Source organism: Erigeron canadensis, chromosome 1 (assembly GCF_010389155.1).
Source record: "Erigeron canadensis isolate Cc75 chromosome 1, C_canadensis_v1, whole genome shotgun sequence".
NCBI lineage: Eukaryota > Viridiplantae > Streptophyta > Magnoliopsida > Asterales > Asteraceae > Erigeron > Erigeron canadensis.
This window is the reverse complement of record NC_057761.1, coordinates 42000289-42017302: the sequence shown is the minus strand read 5'-3', so window position 1 is coordinate 42017302 and position 17014 is coordinate 42000289. Positions and strand designations below refer to the sequence as shown.

At 35.3% G+C, this 17014-nt stretch overlaps 3 protein-coding genes across 3 annotated transcripts; all 3 read right to left on the bottom strand.

The window, feature by feature from the left end:
* Positions 1-345: 345 nt before the first annotated feature.
* On the bottom strand, positions 346-2383 carry LOC122592716 (probable receptor-like protein kinase At5g59700). The gene is made up of 3 exons (XM_043765010.1): positions 1482-2383; positions 425-674; positions 346-351 (listed from the first exon to the last, which is right to left on the bottom strand). Exons 1-3 carry the CDS (start codon positions 2369-2371, stop codon positions 346-348), a joined length of 1146 nt encoding a protein of 381 aa, XP_043620945.1. The 5' UTR covers positions 2372-2383.
* A 2218-nt stretch (positions 2384-4601) lies between these two features.
* LOC122580986 (putative pentatricopeptide repeat-containing protein At1g69350, mitochondrial) lies at positions 4602-7093 on the bottom strand. The gene has a single exon (XM_043753133.1). The coding sequence runs from the start codon at positions 7012-7014 to the stop codon at positions 4762-4764; it is 2253 nt and encodes a 750-aa protein (XP_043609068.1). The 5' UTR covers positions 7015-7093; the 3' UTR covers positions 4602-4761.
* Positions 7094-7640: 547 nt separating this feature from the next.
* Positions 7641-11962, bottom strand: LOC122580996 (clp protease adapter protein ClpF, chloroplastic). The gene is made up of 9 exons (XM_043753142.1): positions 11853-11962; positions 11236-11622; positions 10533-10592; positions 10236-10330; positions 9951-10123; positions 9085-9197; positions 8871-8916; positions 8436-8476; positions 7641-7945 (listed from the first exon to the last, which is right to left on the bottom strand). The coding sequence occupies exons 2-9, from the start codon at positions 11569-11571 to the stop codon at positions 7805-7807; spliced, it is 1005 nt and encodes a 334-aa protein (XP_043609077.1). The 5' UTR covers positions 11572-11622; positions 11853-11962; the 3' UTR covers positions 7641-7804.
* Positions 11963-17014: the final 5052 nt, after the last annotated feature.

The window sequence follows — 17014 nt, the reverse complement described above, 5'->3', positions numbered from 1 at the left end:
CCTTTAGCAGTTTATATTTACAGCTTTCAAAGAAAGTTACAAACAGATTGAAATGCTGAATAATTTTTATAATCTATGAAGGAGATGAGATTTAAATATAATTGAAATAGTAGATTATTTATTGAATATATTATATCATCTATATAAAATATATATTTTACGTTTATGCATATAGATATCAATTCGGAGAGATGAAAGAAGACAATTACCCATCGGCAATGAGTTTGGGTTGCCATCCAAAAATGTTACCTGCATCAACAAGTGCTTTTCTCCATGACTCAACTTTGTCATTATTTGTCGACTTATGTTTAAAAAAAGCTTCATAAAATCTCTCTCTCTGATTTCTCACATCTGATGGATCCACATTATAAAATATAGGAATAACGAGTTGGTTTTTCTCGACCTTGCATTTCATAATGTATACAAGTTCATCCAAACACCACGACGAATCAGCATAATTTTCAGAGAATACTACCAGAGCAATACGGGATTCTTGTATAGCATTGAGCATGATTGGACTGATGGCTTCACCCCGGGGAAGTGCTTCATTTTCTTTGAAAATATGAATCCCTTGTTGTAAAAGATTAGAGGAAAGATGATTCACAAAGGTATTGCGGGTATCTTCTCCTCTAAAACTAAGATACACATCATATTTCCATGGCTTGGAAGATGACCTGCAGCAATCCAGTTCCTAAGCTTATTTTAGAGAACCTTTTCTTTTCAAAAAACTTTAAACCTTTTAAATTAGAAAAATTTACATATATATCCAACTTATGAGATATCATTACGTATTTCCCAAAGTGCAACATTTCAATGCATAAATACAATACTTCTAAAGCATGATTTGCGGATATATATGACATGTGATTGATTTTATCGTATGAGATAATGAACGTATAAATGATACGGAGCAATATATAAGTTAAAAACATAATAAAGTAGACTTTCTATTCACATGTAAAAAGGGTAAATGGTTGAAGTTTTTCTTATTCGGGTTACTCACAAATAACGAATCTTTTTCTACTCAAATGTATGTGAGCTAACCGGAGTACCCCATGACCCTTTTTGACCATTTCCTTAGCCACCCCAACTCCCTAAGATATATACCTAAAGAAGTTTCAACATGTGGCCTCTTGTGAGAAAACACAACGCCTTATCACACCTAGATGGTGGTTTTATTCACATGTAAACAAAATTTTTAATATATGAAGAATCTGGACCATTAACTTGTGAAGATGTCACGGCATTTTAAACTAGTTATTTACTTAAAATATTTTTGGGTAAAGCTTTTACTCTGATTAACTTGATATTTTTTTATAAGCCCCTAATAAATAATAATTCACCCCTACAAATGCAGGAAGTGAGATTCGAACCTTAAATGGCTTTAGAGTTATGTCAAGAAAAATGATATTTGAATAAACTTCTCAGTAAATACTATATATAAGGGGAATCAATATAAGAAAAGGAAAATTAGTAAATACCCTTGCTGTATATCAAGAGCTTGCTGTAGTTGTTGCACGACCTTGTTCATTGTTGGACGTTCTGGTCCAGTCTTCAAACATTGATATGCAATGGTTGTAAATATACGCAACGAAGTAGCGTCTATCTGATTTTGTATATCAAAATAAATGAGCTTATTCAATGTTTGTCTTTCGTGATGTTTTCTGACCAAAACACTTAAATATTGACGCTCGTCTTTGTAAGCGGTAACGAATGTGGGCCTCCCACATAGGACTTCAAACAATACAACCCCAAAAGAGTAAACGTCGGATTTTTGTGTGAGACTACCTGTAAGCAAGTACTCTGGATCGATATATCCAGGCGTGCCACAAGGGTTGGAGATAAGAAGAGTAGTTTGCATATTCGCAGGCCCTATTCTTGACAACCCAAAATCAGAAATATTGGCATTCCACTTGTCATCTAACAGGATGTTTGCACTTTTGACATCACGGTGGAGAATCCTTTGCTGCAGCCCAACATCATCATGAAGGTACTTCAACCCTCGAGCTGCATCTAAGCAAATTTGAAGACGTTGGATCCAGCTTAAATCTTTCTTGTGTAAATGTTTGTTAAGACTCCCATTGCTTTCAAACTTATAAACAAGTATCTTCTCGTCATTTTCATCACAAAATCCAAGAAGAGAGACAATGTTTCTATGTTTATATTCCGAAAGCAAAGAAATCTCTTTTCTAAATTCAACATCTCCTTGACTGCTCTTTGGATCCAATCGCTTCACGGCGATCATTCCATGGCTTGCAGATTCGCCTTTATACACCGGCCCATATCCACCAGAGGCAATAAGATTTTCCTCGGCAAAATTTTTAGTTGCTAGCAATACTTCTTGGAGAGGTAATTCAACTGTGGATGACATTGTGTTTTGATTATAAATATAAATATTTAATAATAAAATAATTCTGAAACAAAGAAAGAATAATGAAGTAGCAATCAAAAGCTTAACTGAGTGATAGTGTTGTGGGACTTAAAAAGAAATAACATGTTGAAGACGCGTGAAAGGGCTTATATTAATTATTGATGTACCCACAATTCACAATGACTAAAGAAGAAGGTAAGAAATTTCTTTTATAAAGTTGAGCGATTTTAATAATAATAATAATAATAATAATAATAATAATAATAATATAATAATAATATAATAATAATAATAATAATAATAATGATGTGGGGTTAGCCCACTAGATGTTCATGCCTCTTCCGGAGAAGTCCAAGATTCAATAACTAGCAGTCTAGCATAGACATAGTAACATTTGTGATATTTTACTAGTAGAATTTGAAATGATAGAATGTTTAGCCTTTAGAAAAATTATATACATTAACTATACATCTACTAAAAAATAGTAACTTGAGTAGAAGAAACTTGGAAGTTTTGTTGAAATTAATCCATTCAATTGATTGATTTCACACTCCCAAAAGAAAGAAGAGGAAAAGAAATTTGTTTGGATGGTCAAAAGTTGTTTTGGTCATTTCATACAACATTTAATTAGTATTTTTTTTTTCTATAAAACAGAATCTTCTTAGGACAAATATATCAACCAAAGTACCAAACAATAAGCCAACAATGAACTCTGAACTCTGAACTCTGCTTGTTACTACTTTCCCTTATTCTTTTGTTGTCGGGGTACTCATCAGACAGTTCGAGAGGACTAGGTGTGTAGGTTATCTTTGTTGTTTTGTGAGTAGACTAAGATTTAGTTTACCGTAGCGGCCTAAGGTACTTTGCTCCGTAGGTTGTTTAGAAAATAGTTCAATCCCATTAGTTTTTAGTCAATTCTTATTATAGGTAGGCTTTGTTTATTATGCTCTTACTTTTTATGTTGTTATTTGCGTAACATGGTTGCTAGAGTTTATGTTATGTGCTAAGGTTTTGTTATCGTACGTTTGCTACCCTTCCCTACTCGTCAGGAGGCATACCCGGCGGACTCAACGGACAGGTATTATCGTCATATCATGTTCTCGACAGACAGGTATAAACACTTTACCTTTTTACGGCTTTTATATCTTCCTGACCGGAGGTCCTTATGGAAGCAGTCTCTCTACCTTTGGGTAGAGGTAAGACTGTCTACAACTCACCTCCCCCATACCCCCCGCAGGGATTGGGTACAGTTGTTGTTGTTGTATCCAAGAAAGAAAGAAAATCAATTATCGATTTTATAATTGATTGGATCAAATTAAGGCCTTGGAGTTCAAAGATAAGACTAATAACTAGTTATAGACAAACATTACATGTACATGCATATTTCTTTTAGAAAATGCTAAATACACTTAACGTGTACAAAATATTTGTGCTTTCCATATCAAAAATTCACCCCTGAATTTTTATCATAAATATACAACTATTTAATGTTGCAGCCTATGGACTTAGTTTAACAAAACCCATTTCTATTAGGATAATATATGTATGAAGAGAATATGCTTCTCAAATGAAACAAAACAAAACTTGACCAAACATTTTGGATGGAAACATGTAAAACAATTAATATAGAGGAAATAATTCCCGGATTGTTATGTTCAGGCGACCAGTAGCGCCACTGGCTGTTAAGGTCACAGTGTTAGAGAGGGATTATGTTTCACCTTTTTAATTGGGCTCAGAATGTCGCAATGTTTTGGATTGTTATGAGTTTTGTTGTGGTTACCTAAACTGTTAATCTTAAAATGAGAGGTTTGCTACACATATACATAATAAAGTATAAATAGATAAGAGAGAAAATGTCTATCTCTCTGAACTTACAGTAATAAGAGTAGTAACAACTAAGAATACCAGCTTCCACGGGAGATTAATTCAAATCTTCTTTATGAACTTTAGATTTGCTATCTTAAAATTGACCAAACGAACCTGACACACAAAATAAAACCGGAGATGAAGTTTCAGTCATATAGATAATAGAATACATCAAACATTAACTCACAGAGAATTAATAACTTTCATTATTCTCAACTAACCTGTTCCGTAATCATCAACTCTACTGAAGTTTCTGGAATTTCCGGGTGCTTGCTCCAATCCATTCTAACTTTTCAGTACTGATTCTGATGAAGATCCTGATCATCGATTTGACCTTGGTGAAATGATGTTTCACCAGCATCTCCCTCATTATTCCTGTTATGTGCTCTTGTCGATTATGTATACTTCAGATGGAAGATGGAGTCAGGTTTTATATAAAGGGAGTTTGATGAAGCATAGAGACTTGAGTAAGTAGCCTGGGCCTAGTCAGCAAGGATATATGTGCCGTATAACTTCATAACTCATCATCTCGTCTGAACGGTGCTGCATCCCTCAACTTTTCTGAGACCTGTAGTTTTCATCATTGATCTCACAGTCTGAAATTGTTTCCAGTCTTCTCCTTCAGCAGATATATTAGACAACAGAGTGTAATATCCCGTGTCATCAATCTTTTCAATATTTTCTTGAATCAATTTGATCATATCTAGTCTCCTGTGAATCCGACAACCACTCAGCAAAGAACCCCATATGCCAGAATTGGGTGGAAATGGCATGGAAATTACAGTATCATATGCATCATCAAGATGACCAGCTCGGCTCAGAAGATCAATCAAGCAAGAAAAATGTTCTAATTTAGGTTCAATCCCAAAATCCTTCTTCATTGAGTCGAAATAATGCTTGCCCTTTTCAACATATCCAGCATGACTACAAGCAGATAGGATGTTCATATAGGTAATTTCATTCGGTTTCATCTTAGATTCTAGCATATTATCAAAAACTGAGATAGCCATATCAACCAAACCATGCATCCCATAAGCATCAATCATGGCACTCCATGACACGACACTCTTGAGTGGCATGATGTCAAAAACGGTTTCAGCCATCCATAGTTCACCACATTTGGCATACATGTCAAGTAAAGCTGTGTACACATATGTATCCTTCATGATACCATGTGTGATGAGCTTGTGATGAATCCATTTTCCCTTTGCAAGATCTCTTAAATCCGAACAAGCTTGAATTGCACTCAAAAAAGTTACATCATCCATTTCTTGACCATTCGCGTACATCTGGTCGAATAGATTCATGGCCTCAACAGAGTTACCATTATTACAAAACCCCCACATCATAGAATTCCAAGTTACTACACTCTTAATATGCTGGCTGCTAAACAAGCTATTTGCTGCATCTACATAGCCCAATTTAGCATACATATCAATTAATGAATTCAGAACAAATTCATTCAAAACCCCTACTTTAGTAACATAGCTATGAATCTGATTTCCAAGATTAAAGAAACCTATGTTTCCGCTGGCTGAAACAACACTTGCTACTGTGAATTGGTCTGGTGATATCGTGTGTGACAGCATTTGTTTAAATAGATTCAATGCCTCTTCTGACATTCCCTCTCGGTTATAACCTGATATGAGCATATTCCATGTAATTACATGTTGATCCCTAGCTATATCAAATATATTGTGGCAAGTAGTCAACTTTCCGCAGCTAGCATACAACCCCACCAGCGTGGGCCCCAGTATATCATTATCAGGGTCAAGGTGTTTCCTGATAACGGCACCATGAATTGATTTGCCTTGTTTTAAACAACTTAGTCTAGCACAAGAACAAAGAATGCCCATCATAGTGATTGCATTTGGTTCTGCTTTAGATTCTTGCATTTTACTGAAAAGGTCTAATGCTTCATGGTAGTAACCATTGTGATTGTAGCACGTAATCATAGCGGTCCATGATGACGTACAATGACTAGTAACACGATTAAAAAGACACCGAGCACTATATAAATCTCCACATTTTCCATACATTGTAATAAGAGAGTTATTCAACATACTAAAATCACTGCTTTCAATCTTTCTCATCACTACATAACCATGAACCGACTTCGCTTGCATCCCCAAACCCAGCTCACCGCATACTTCAGCCACACTAAGCAAAGTCACATAATCCGGTTCATACCCGTCTCCCACCATCTCCCTAAACAATCTCAACCCATGACTAGCTTCCCCATTACGAACATGCATTGAAATAACAGAACTCCAAGACACAACATCTCGTTGAGGCATTTCATCAAACACTTTACATGCGTAACTCAAAAAAGACGCATCCGCATACATATTCAGCAACGAAGTCTGAACAACAGGATCCGACTCAAACCCACATTTGATAACCCTCCCATGAACATTCTGTCCAAGACCCAGATCACCAAAACCAGAACAAGCGCGTAAAACAGACGGAAAAATGAAGCTGCTAATAAGGGTCAGTTGTTGCAGCATATTGCAGTATAAAGCAAGGGCCTTTTCGTAAAAACCGTGCCAAACGTAACGTTTAATGAGGACGCCATACATGAAAGAATCAGGGGTATAAGGGAATGACTTGAATACAAGATTTGCAGAATTGAGGGAACCAAAATTGGCATATGAATCAATGAGTTTGGTTGAAGCAAGATGGCTGGTGTGTTGGCCTGTTACTAATAGATGGGCATGAAGTTGAGTGAGTGTTTTTATGGTGCAACATGATCTGAATATAGGCATGTATTGTGTCATTTTTGGTAGATGTTTTTGTTGTATCTATCAACTTTGAAAGTAATTGTTGTACATGTAATGAGCAGAAAGTAGCTATGAAGTTTTGTGAAGGTTTCTTGATGAATATATTCTTTGTTCAAGTACTGCGACTTTCTATTATTTTTTTTCTTTTTTTTTTTTTCCGATGTGGTCAACTACTCAACTAATAAGTTTAAGAGATGTGCTAGTCAATGTTTGAATGTATGATGAGAATGGATTTTCAGGGTCGAAATTTTGGTAAGTGTAAATAGGCAAAAGTGCAAAACTGTAACATTCCAAAATAAAAAAGAATTGTTTACTTTTTGGTCTAGGAAAATAAAATATTTTTTCGGTAAAATGCCGTCACCCCTGGTTCGAAATTTTATAAATATGAAGAATAGGCAATCTTTTGTAAAATTGAAAAACAATAAGGATCAGCTGTATAAATTTCTGGTACCAATATAGAACACCAGATAATAATAGCTCTAAGTCTCTAACACAGCAGTCTGTGAGTACATAAAACACATTTAGATGGGTCATGGGTCGAGAGTCAACTGCTCCCTTGTATAAAGAGATGAACTTTGCATCACTTTAGCTATCTTGTCAATATCGTGAATATAGCTCGAGAATTCCAGCATTCAACTTGTTAGTCTTCAAAAATATTATAGAAAAACCATGCTCAATTGTATCATATAAATATAAAATTATATATACTTTCTATTTATACAAGGCGGGAGATGCTATAGCACAACGGCAAGATCACATCAACAGACTGAATTATGTCAGCTCAAGCTCAAACATCATCTTGTGGATCATATGGCACCTCATGTCTAGGTCTATTGTACTTCTCACGCAGCTGCTTTACAGGAATGAAGTCTCCAGCTGAATCCATACCATAGAATAAGAAGGAAGTGTACGGATGATCAAATCTAGCCTGCACCATAACGAATCAAGTGGCATATATTACGATTAGAGGCGGCTATCTCCACATATTACCTATAGTTGAGTTGATTTGGGTTCTGTTTCAGCTCAAACTGGTCAAATAGGTTAAGAAAAAAGGGAGACAGGCCATAAGGGTTAAGAAGAAAGAAAAGAGGTGATGTGGATCAAACAGGTTAGAAGTCATCCAAAGTGTATCCAATTACACAAAAACTTGAAAAATTTCTATAGTAATAAAAAAGTACTATAATTTTGTAATAAATCTCTTTTAACCATACGTAGTACATTAATTATCTATAAAATCTCACATTTCTTTAACAAAAAGGGGTTGTAGATCAATCTGAATTAAAAGGTTATCTGTTACCCACCCATTTTGCCACATCTAAGGCTCTAACTAAAAATCCTTCATTTGCATGCACTCCAAGGTCCTTACATTATCATGCTGTACATTTATAGGAGTGATACACTGATATAGGAACAATTACCTTATCAGGTTCCTCTGGAGCCAGTAAATTTTCTTCTGGAACTAGAAAAATCCAACATATACATATTAGTATATTACAATATAAGCAAACAATTAAGATAAAATTAAAAATTATCCATCATTCCGGTAAAAGTAGCATACTAGATAACAATCTTAGATAACTTTTGTGTGGACTTTGCAACAAAAAGTCAACTGCTTCGTACATCATAAAGTGCCAAAATATGCACACAATACTTATTTTATGATTCATTAATTAACTGAATTTATCTCCACAAATATCAGAACAAATAATATTTTCCATCTCAACTAAGTAAAAAGGTAGTTTATTCACAAATTGGAAGAAGTAAAAGAATTTGGAAAAAGTTTACTTCTAACAATAAAAGTACGTTATAAAATTATGTGAGAAAAAAAAAAGTACTGAGAATCAACTACTTACCATATGCTACCAATAGATTGGGGTCTTCATGCACATCAACCAAAACCTGCATGAAATAATTGAAGAAAAACTAAAATCCACCTCAATGTTGACGATATATAAGCAGAAATGAATAGAAAGTTAAGGTAAAACAGCCGAAAAGGATGTGCATTTTGGTAGCTAAGTGGAATCATTCAGTTACGGTAACTAAGTGATATAGGGAAATTTTAAGGACCTGATAATACGGCTGATCAGGACCACGAGTCAACTGGTCAACCTGTGCATTTTCCATCCACAAACTTGTTTCACAGCACACTGGATCCATTCCACAAACCACGGCTCTGTATCCTATGACCACAACAAATTTTGAGTAAATAATAGTATTTTATAGTTTAGATATAAGGGGTGAACTGTAAATGCTGGAAAAAAAGATTCTCAAAGTAATTTCAAATTGTTAGGGGTGATTACAATTTACAAGTAAATTTCATCACTTAGATGAGCTTCTACTAAATTTAGATACTGGAGAAAGAACTATCCAGCTCAACTACTCTGACCACCAAACTGATCCAGCAAAAAAAGCAACGGCACCAAGATGACTGTATATATAATACGGATGTTTTGCGTAATGCTTTCTCAGTTTTACCAGAATTAACTTGGTGAATTTGCCCTTACGATCTAGAATTGAGGAAGAAGCGTTTATCATTATTAAATGTAAACGTCAGAGCCCCACTCACACTATAATCAGAGGAAGCAATCTCTACCCATTTAGTTATAGATGGGTCAATACTGGGTTAAGCTTAATTTCTCACGAGTCAAATGGGCCAAAGATAACAAGTAGCTAAAAGTGTAATAAGTCAATTAAGTTCAAAGCAACAAAACATGAAAGGTGCCTAAAGGGTAATCATAATGCATACAACCTCCTAAATCGCTTTATGCAAAATAAAAATAAGAAAGTAGACTGGTATTGTAGTAATTTCGACTGTAGTGCTTTGGGTAAACATATCCTGGACCACCCATTACAAAGAATAGTGGTTTTGAGAGGCCCATCTGGCCGATATATCAATAGCATCTAAGAAAAAAAAGGGGATGGGAGATGTATACCGAACTTTTTGTGCCTCACTTTCTGGCCTAAACGGAACTCAAAATGAGCTTTCTCAAAGGCTTGGGCTTTTATTGACGCAGCCAATGAATCTGCCTCTAGCTTGGACATCTGATCGCGTATATCAGCTGCCACTGCATAGTTCTCATTCTCTATTGCATTCTGCAGGTCTGCTCTGGAGAAGAAGTAACATGCAAATGAAAACAAATAACAAAAGATAGCAGATGTATAATATCAAATTAAAGAAACACCAACAAAGCTACAAAAAGATATTATGTGAAACTTACCGCAAACGCAACAAACTTATACCCTTGTCTTGAGCTTCACTTTTTGAAGATAAACCTCTCTTTGTTTCTTGTTGCTTAATAACTTCTGCTTCAACCTGATAAAAGCATTGCATGGTAATCTTAGATTGCTATATGATTTCCAATTGAAGTTCTCATCATTAGTAAACTGATAATATTAATATGGGCCCAGGTGTTGTGTTTACTTTTGTTTCTAGCACAAAGTTAAACTACTCCTTTAAGTGAAATATTCCTATTAGGAAAGAAACAAGTAACATGAGCTGGATCAAAAAATCAAACCTCATTGAGCTTGTTTCTCAATTGTTTTGCAATATCATACTCCTCCAAATTCAAAGCATACTGCAAAGGAAAGAAAGCATATAACTGGTTAAGCAATATATAAATTTATTAACAAGTCTCTCTACTTAGTTAAGAGGAACCCTATCATTACAAAAATAGAAATACAAAGCATTAGATATGGCTAACATGATATTTTGTTTCACTTTTAAAAGATTCTCCCTTGGTTAAGGGTTACCCAGGGATGGCGAATCATTTTTGGCTCATTGTAGAGGTCTATCTAGGCTTTGCCCGTGGACGGTTCCATCCATTTCCCTGGCCACCTCCAAGATATGCCTAGGCCATAATTCGATCTTGAGACCTCTTGCGAGGAAACAAGATTCCTAGCCACTAGACCAACTTAGTGATGATTTATGGCTAATATAATCCGCTTACTTATAAATGGGCCAATTTGGATTGTGTTGATCTCAACCTGGTCAAAACTTTGTTTGATATTGTTATAAAACTTGTAAATGGCATGTTTCAACCCAAACCCGTACTTAATGATAAAACTTGTCCCTGCACCGTTCATCTTTACCCGTACTTATAAGTGGCCTGTTTCAACTTAAACCCAATGTGACCTCTTACCCAATCTGCCAATTTGGCACAATCAGAGAAAAAACCTGATCCTAACAATAACTATACAAAGAAGGAAGCAAGTGTAAACCTGCACTCTAGTAGCCAAATCCAACTGATAAAAGAAAATCAAAATATCTTCGTTAGCGCTTTCACTACGCTCTAAACCTGCTTCAGAACCCTGGTCACCTCCTCCACCTTTAAAAAGCCAACCCGCTTCAACCCTCTTCATACCGCATCGTCCAGGCACATCTGCTTGATGGCCCGTAAACACTACATTCCTTACACATTGATGCAAAAGGAACCCTTTTTCGGTCCCAAACATCATTTGTCCTTTTCTGGTTCTCAAACAACTTCTGTTTAAAGCATTGGCAGACCCACTACACAAACTACTATTTGTCGAACCTGAAATAGCGGTCACCGACATTCTAACTAACCAAAAATTTCCTAACTTACAATCTTCACTATGTATATGAACCTGATACACATGTATATATATAAAAATCAGATATATAGTTATATTGAGCAACTTAATGAATTAAGTATATTAATTTAGTGTTTAACACTTGATTAAAACCTATACTTACCCAGTTTTTGGAAGACTATCAAAAACATATAAAAGAAAATAAAATATAAACAATATATATATATATATATATATATATATATATATATATATATATATATGAATAGTGAGAGATTACTTACGAGAAAAAATGGAAGCTGAAAATTAATAACAAACGGATTTAATTTTATTAGAACCCTAATTTTTGTGTGTGCTTTAGTTACAGCCTCAGAAATATGAATATGAATTATGTTGGTGTATATAAATAAATACGAGTATTTGGTAGCTCAGCTGAGCCTCACAACACTCTCTCACTGTCAACTAGTTTTGGCACACTCATTTTCATTTTTATATGTTACGAGTATATAGAAGGAAAATTTTATTTATTCTTTGTTTGACATGTTTATGATATCTGTAATTAAATTTATAGATGAGTTGTTTTCAAAAGTTTTTAGTTGAAAATAATAAGAGAAAAGTGAATATGGGGCTGTATGCATTCAATTTGTGTGAAAAACCCCTCACATATCAATATTTTAATATTTTGAATAAATGTTTAGCCCCACATGATTTTTATGGTTTTTAAAAAAAACATGTGAGGGGTTTTTCACCCAACTTAGGTTCCTAACAGTCTCATATTCCCTTTCCCAAATAATAATTTCTAACATGTAAATCATTAGCGTTATAATGTAGTTTGTGTATAAACATCAATATATTTTCGTGTAAATGATATTTTCTCGTCCCGGTCATTTTTTGTTTCTCTTATATCTTTGTTTTTTGATTATACCATCAATAAGGGCACATGGAGTGCCATGGGAAAAAGTCGTTCGCCACTTTTTGCTTAAACGAATAACGTCCCATCCTATAGACGCTTAAAGGTTGGGAAGTCAATCGGTAAATGGCATCCTTACATTCTTCACTACTTTTTTCATTATTTATTTATTTTTTGTTTTTTCTTGTTCCTTTTTGTCTTTTTCTATGTGAGCAAAGGATGAGAAAGAGAGATGAAGCATTCCTGGTAAAAAAAAGGTGAGGATAGAAAACAACGGTCATGTTCAAGTTATGTGATAGATTTTTAAACGAACGTTAGTAGTCAGGATCAAAAGCGTTGACAGGGAAAAACCTTGGACCAAAAATATAATTTTTAAAAGTTAAAAATAAAAGTTACAAGTGGCGGTCCACGTTAAGGACGATTTCTGTAATTAACTCTTTTTAGCATGTAAGCTTTAGTTGATATAACTGAATATCATTACATGATTTACTTGGTATATTCTGAAGTACTCCGTATAACAGAGAGATTGAATTATCACCTTTCTTAAATCAATAGTAAAAAGTAGATGATACAGACAAGTATTACTTTGAAAATTTTGTTGTTCAGACTTTCTTGACAACAGTGCGTCTGACAATTTTAATTTGTTTTATAAATCTAAAGTACGGTACATCAATAAAAGAGTAGCTAAGACCGGTCCTTATAAGCACATCGTCGTGCGTCTAAGCCAAATCCAACGCTGTCACACCCCGCCCAGGGTGGGTCTCAGCAGAGGGTGACTTCTTGGGAGAACAATGCAAATTATAACAAACGACCTCTAAATGAGATGTTTTATTATAAAAACTTCTTTATTTATTACATAGTTATAACAACGAGTTCACAATTTTTGACAGAGATTTCCTATACAAAGCAACTATAATACTAGAAATCTCCTTTTCTTCGGAAATACGCAAATGTGACTCTTAGAGTATGCTCCATTGATTTACCTTAGTTTCTTGAGAATACACACTAAAATACGTCAAACAATAATGTAGGTGAGTTCATAGGTTTTTACCATAAAAATTGACATGGACCACAAGATTTCAGTATTAGTATAAATATCATAACAAATATTAAAAGACCAAAAATTTCGTATGCTATGCCTTGAGTGCCGATGCCTTAACATATTGTTTACCCCTCTAGTAGTGTTTCACTCAAACACTACTTCAAATATTATATGCCCGTTTCCCAAGTTGGCATGACTAACTCGAGCAGGGGTGTCAACCCCCGATAGTACTATCCATAATATTCGAGCAATGGTTTCACGACATCAAGATTCTAAGGGGATTTCATGAGTGATTGTTACATAGCCATACACAAACTATTAAAAGTACTTGTGTCCACAAAAATGAGCAGTGTATTCTCACCCCAAAATATAAAATAGTGTAAAAGAGGGGCTACGAGACTCACCTTAGCAGCAAGTTTATAGTGACAAACAAAGAAGATTCTCCAAATTTATGTATCACCTAAACATGTTTAGGATTCAATTAATGGCCTTGGATTTTATTTGAATAAGTACTTAAAAATATTTTTAAGCTTGTCAACATTTATTTTCCAAAGTTTCCCAATAGCAGATTAGTAAAAATATGTTAAAAATAACATTACCATATAATTTTTGAAAATGATTTATACATGGTGACAATACAAAATAGTATGATTAAATTATTTCAAGCATGATAACCTTATGTAAAACTTTTTATATTGTATTAAAAATGGTTGACAAGCATTATCATAATAACAATATGAGTTTATAACTGAAATAGATTAGAGTTTGCTTACACATACAAGAAGACTTGAGGGTATAGGATCAAAGTCACTCTAGTAGTGTAAACACCACCACCCCTATGTTTGCTTGGAAGATTCTTAATTAAGAACCTATTTTTGAATGCTAGAAATGTCAAGAGGAGGAAAAGAATCGATGTTGGTGTGGTTTGGAATTAAGATACATGATGGCTATTTATAGCCAAAGATTGAGGTGCTTGTGGAGATGTAAATAGCTGTGATCAATTAGAACAAGCATAAGAGGTGTCAAATTTTTGGATGGAGAAGGTGATGTGTTTGAAATATGAAGGGAAGTCAATCAGCCGAATTTCAAGGCTAAAAGGATGATGAATCAAAAACTAAAATATCATATGGAGGTGCTTTGACTTTTGTTTCTACCCCTTTTCTTTGTTTTGTACGGAAATAAAGAGGAGACCAAATGAGGGACACATTTCAATTCTTATTTAGTCAACCTCTAATATTTTGTCATGCTTAATTTACATGTTGTGATGCTTAATTGCTTGCTTGTTTTAAAGATTTTAAATATAGTAAAATTTAGACATAGTTTACCAATATATAGTTTTTGCAAGGCTATTAAGTTTAAAGATCATGATCACTTATTTAGTTGTTAGTCATCAAGGTTTAGTATCCAAAGAAGTTGACATACAAAATTAATATAGAAACTTTTGATTAGAAACATATATAGTAAATATTAGCTTAACTAAGCTAAACATGTTGGCATATTGCACATACATGGATTGAGTTATAAACAAGAGTATTTTTTTTTTTAGGGTTGTGATAGACGCACCAGACGCCACCGACGCTATTAGCACGGGGTGCGTCTGGCCCGGCGTCTGGTGCCAGCGTCTGAATTCGAACGCAGGTGAACGTGGGTGTGTGAGGCCCGAGTTGCGGTCATCAGTGAAAATTAAAAAAAAAAACAATTTTTTTTTTGAATATTGTAAACTAGCCGTTGCTAGCTAGCCCGCTCCCCCTTTCCTTTTTATGTTTTTTTTATATTTTTTTATTTTTTTTCCCTATTTAAACACCACCATTTCACTACCATTTCATCACATTTTACTTCAAACTTTCATCTTCTTACTCTCAAAAACACATCTTTTTCTCAACATTTCATCAATCAAAATGCCTAGGAGAAATAAAAATCTTGCAAACCAAAACCAAAACCCTGGCCCATCCCAAAATATACTAGATGAATTTGATGCGCTTCTAGGTTTGGGATCCGTTCCACCAGTAGGATCTCCCCCCTCCATGTCGTTGTCTAATATTGTGTGTGTGTGTGTGGGGGGGGGGGGGGGGGGGGGCTCTAGCAGCTTTGGTCCGATGAACCAATCATTTACGAGTTTATTAGGTACACCCACGTTTAACGAACAACTTCAAGCGTTCATGTTGATGCAACAGTTTAACCAATTCCAGGCTGCGGGTTCGTCCTACCAGAGGCCTATAGCTGAGACTTCTTCACAACCGGCACGAACTAGTGTCGCATCTGCAGAGGAAGAAGAAGAAGTTCAAGAAGTTCCTGCACCGCCCAGATGAGTGACAAAGAAAGGGGTGGTTGTAGCTGAGAAGACAAAGTGGAAAATAGAGGAATGTGTTTTGTTGTCCATGGCGTGGACACATGCTTCACAAGACTCTCAAGTTGGTATTAGCCAAGACGAGGGTATGTTTTGGCGTAAAGTGGTCGAATGGTACAACCAAAACCCCCCTTTCGGAGAACGAAACAAAAGCCAGTTACAAGGAAAGTGGAACAAGATCAAAAGTACCACTAAGAAGTTTGGATCAATTATGAAGAAGCTGCAAGAACATGGAAGGCAGAGGAGTGCAGATGAGAAGCAAGTGTACAAACAAGCTCACCTTCAGTACTTGGAGGTTTATGGACCGCCCAAGTATCAGTTTGAGGAGTGTTATGATGTGCTGAGAGACTGTCCCGCCTTTTGGCAAGATCATAGTGTTCCCAGAAGAGGCGTGAGTGATTTTGTTGATTTGGGGCAGTCGAGTGGAAACCCGGATGTAGCTCAAGACCGGTTGTTTGGAGACGACCCAATTCGTAGACCACCAGGTCGTAATGTTAGCCGGAAAATGTCAAGTAGTTCGGATGCCACTTCTAGCCGTGGTGGATCGAGTGGGTCAGAACAGGCCTTGCACACCCTTGATCGAATGCTCCTGTTGCAAGAAGAGCAGACCAGAAAAATTGATGAGGATAGGAGGAAAGTGGAGGAGGAGCGTCAGCTCAGAGCGGATGAGCGCTTCCGCAAGAAGGTCAGGGCGGCTTTCGCACTTCTGCAGCAGCCAATTTCCACCGGCATAGATGAAGACGAGCTAGAGCAAATATGGGCTACGCGCAAAAACCTCATCGAGAAGTACGGACCGTATTTTAAGGATATCTAGTTTTACTTTGTATTTTTAATTTAATGTGTTTTAATTCTTAGGTTTATGTGTTTAATGTTTTTTTAAAGAATTTTCATTGTTTTATGTTTTATTTTAAGTGTTGTAATGTTTTATTTACTAATAAAATGGGTTTTAATTATGATAAAATGTGTTTGTTTAATTTTGTGAAAAGGTAAAATGAAAGGATATAATAATGAATGAATAGTGTTATAAATGGGTTAGAAGTGGGGGTTATAAGGAGGGTGTGTCTTGATGTGTCTAGAAAAGAGATAAACTGATGAATAGTGTTAGACGTGGGTTAGACGCCGTTGCTTATAAGGAGGGGCCTAAGAA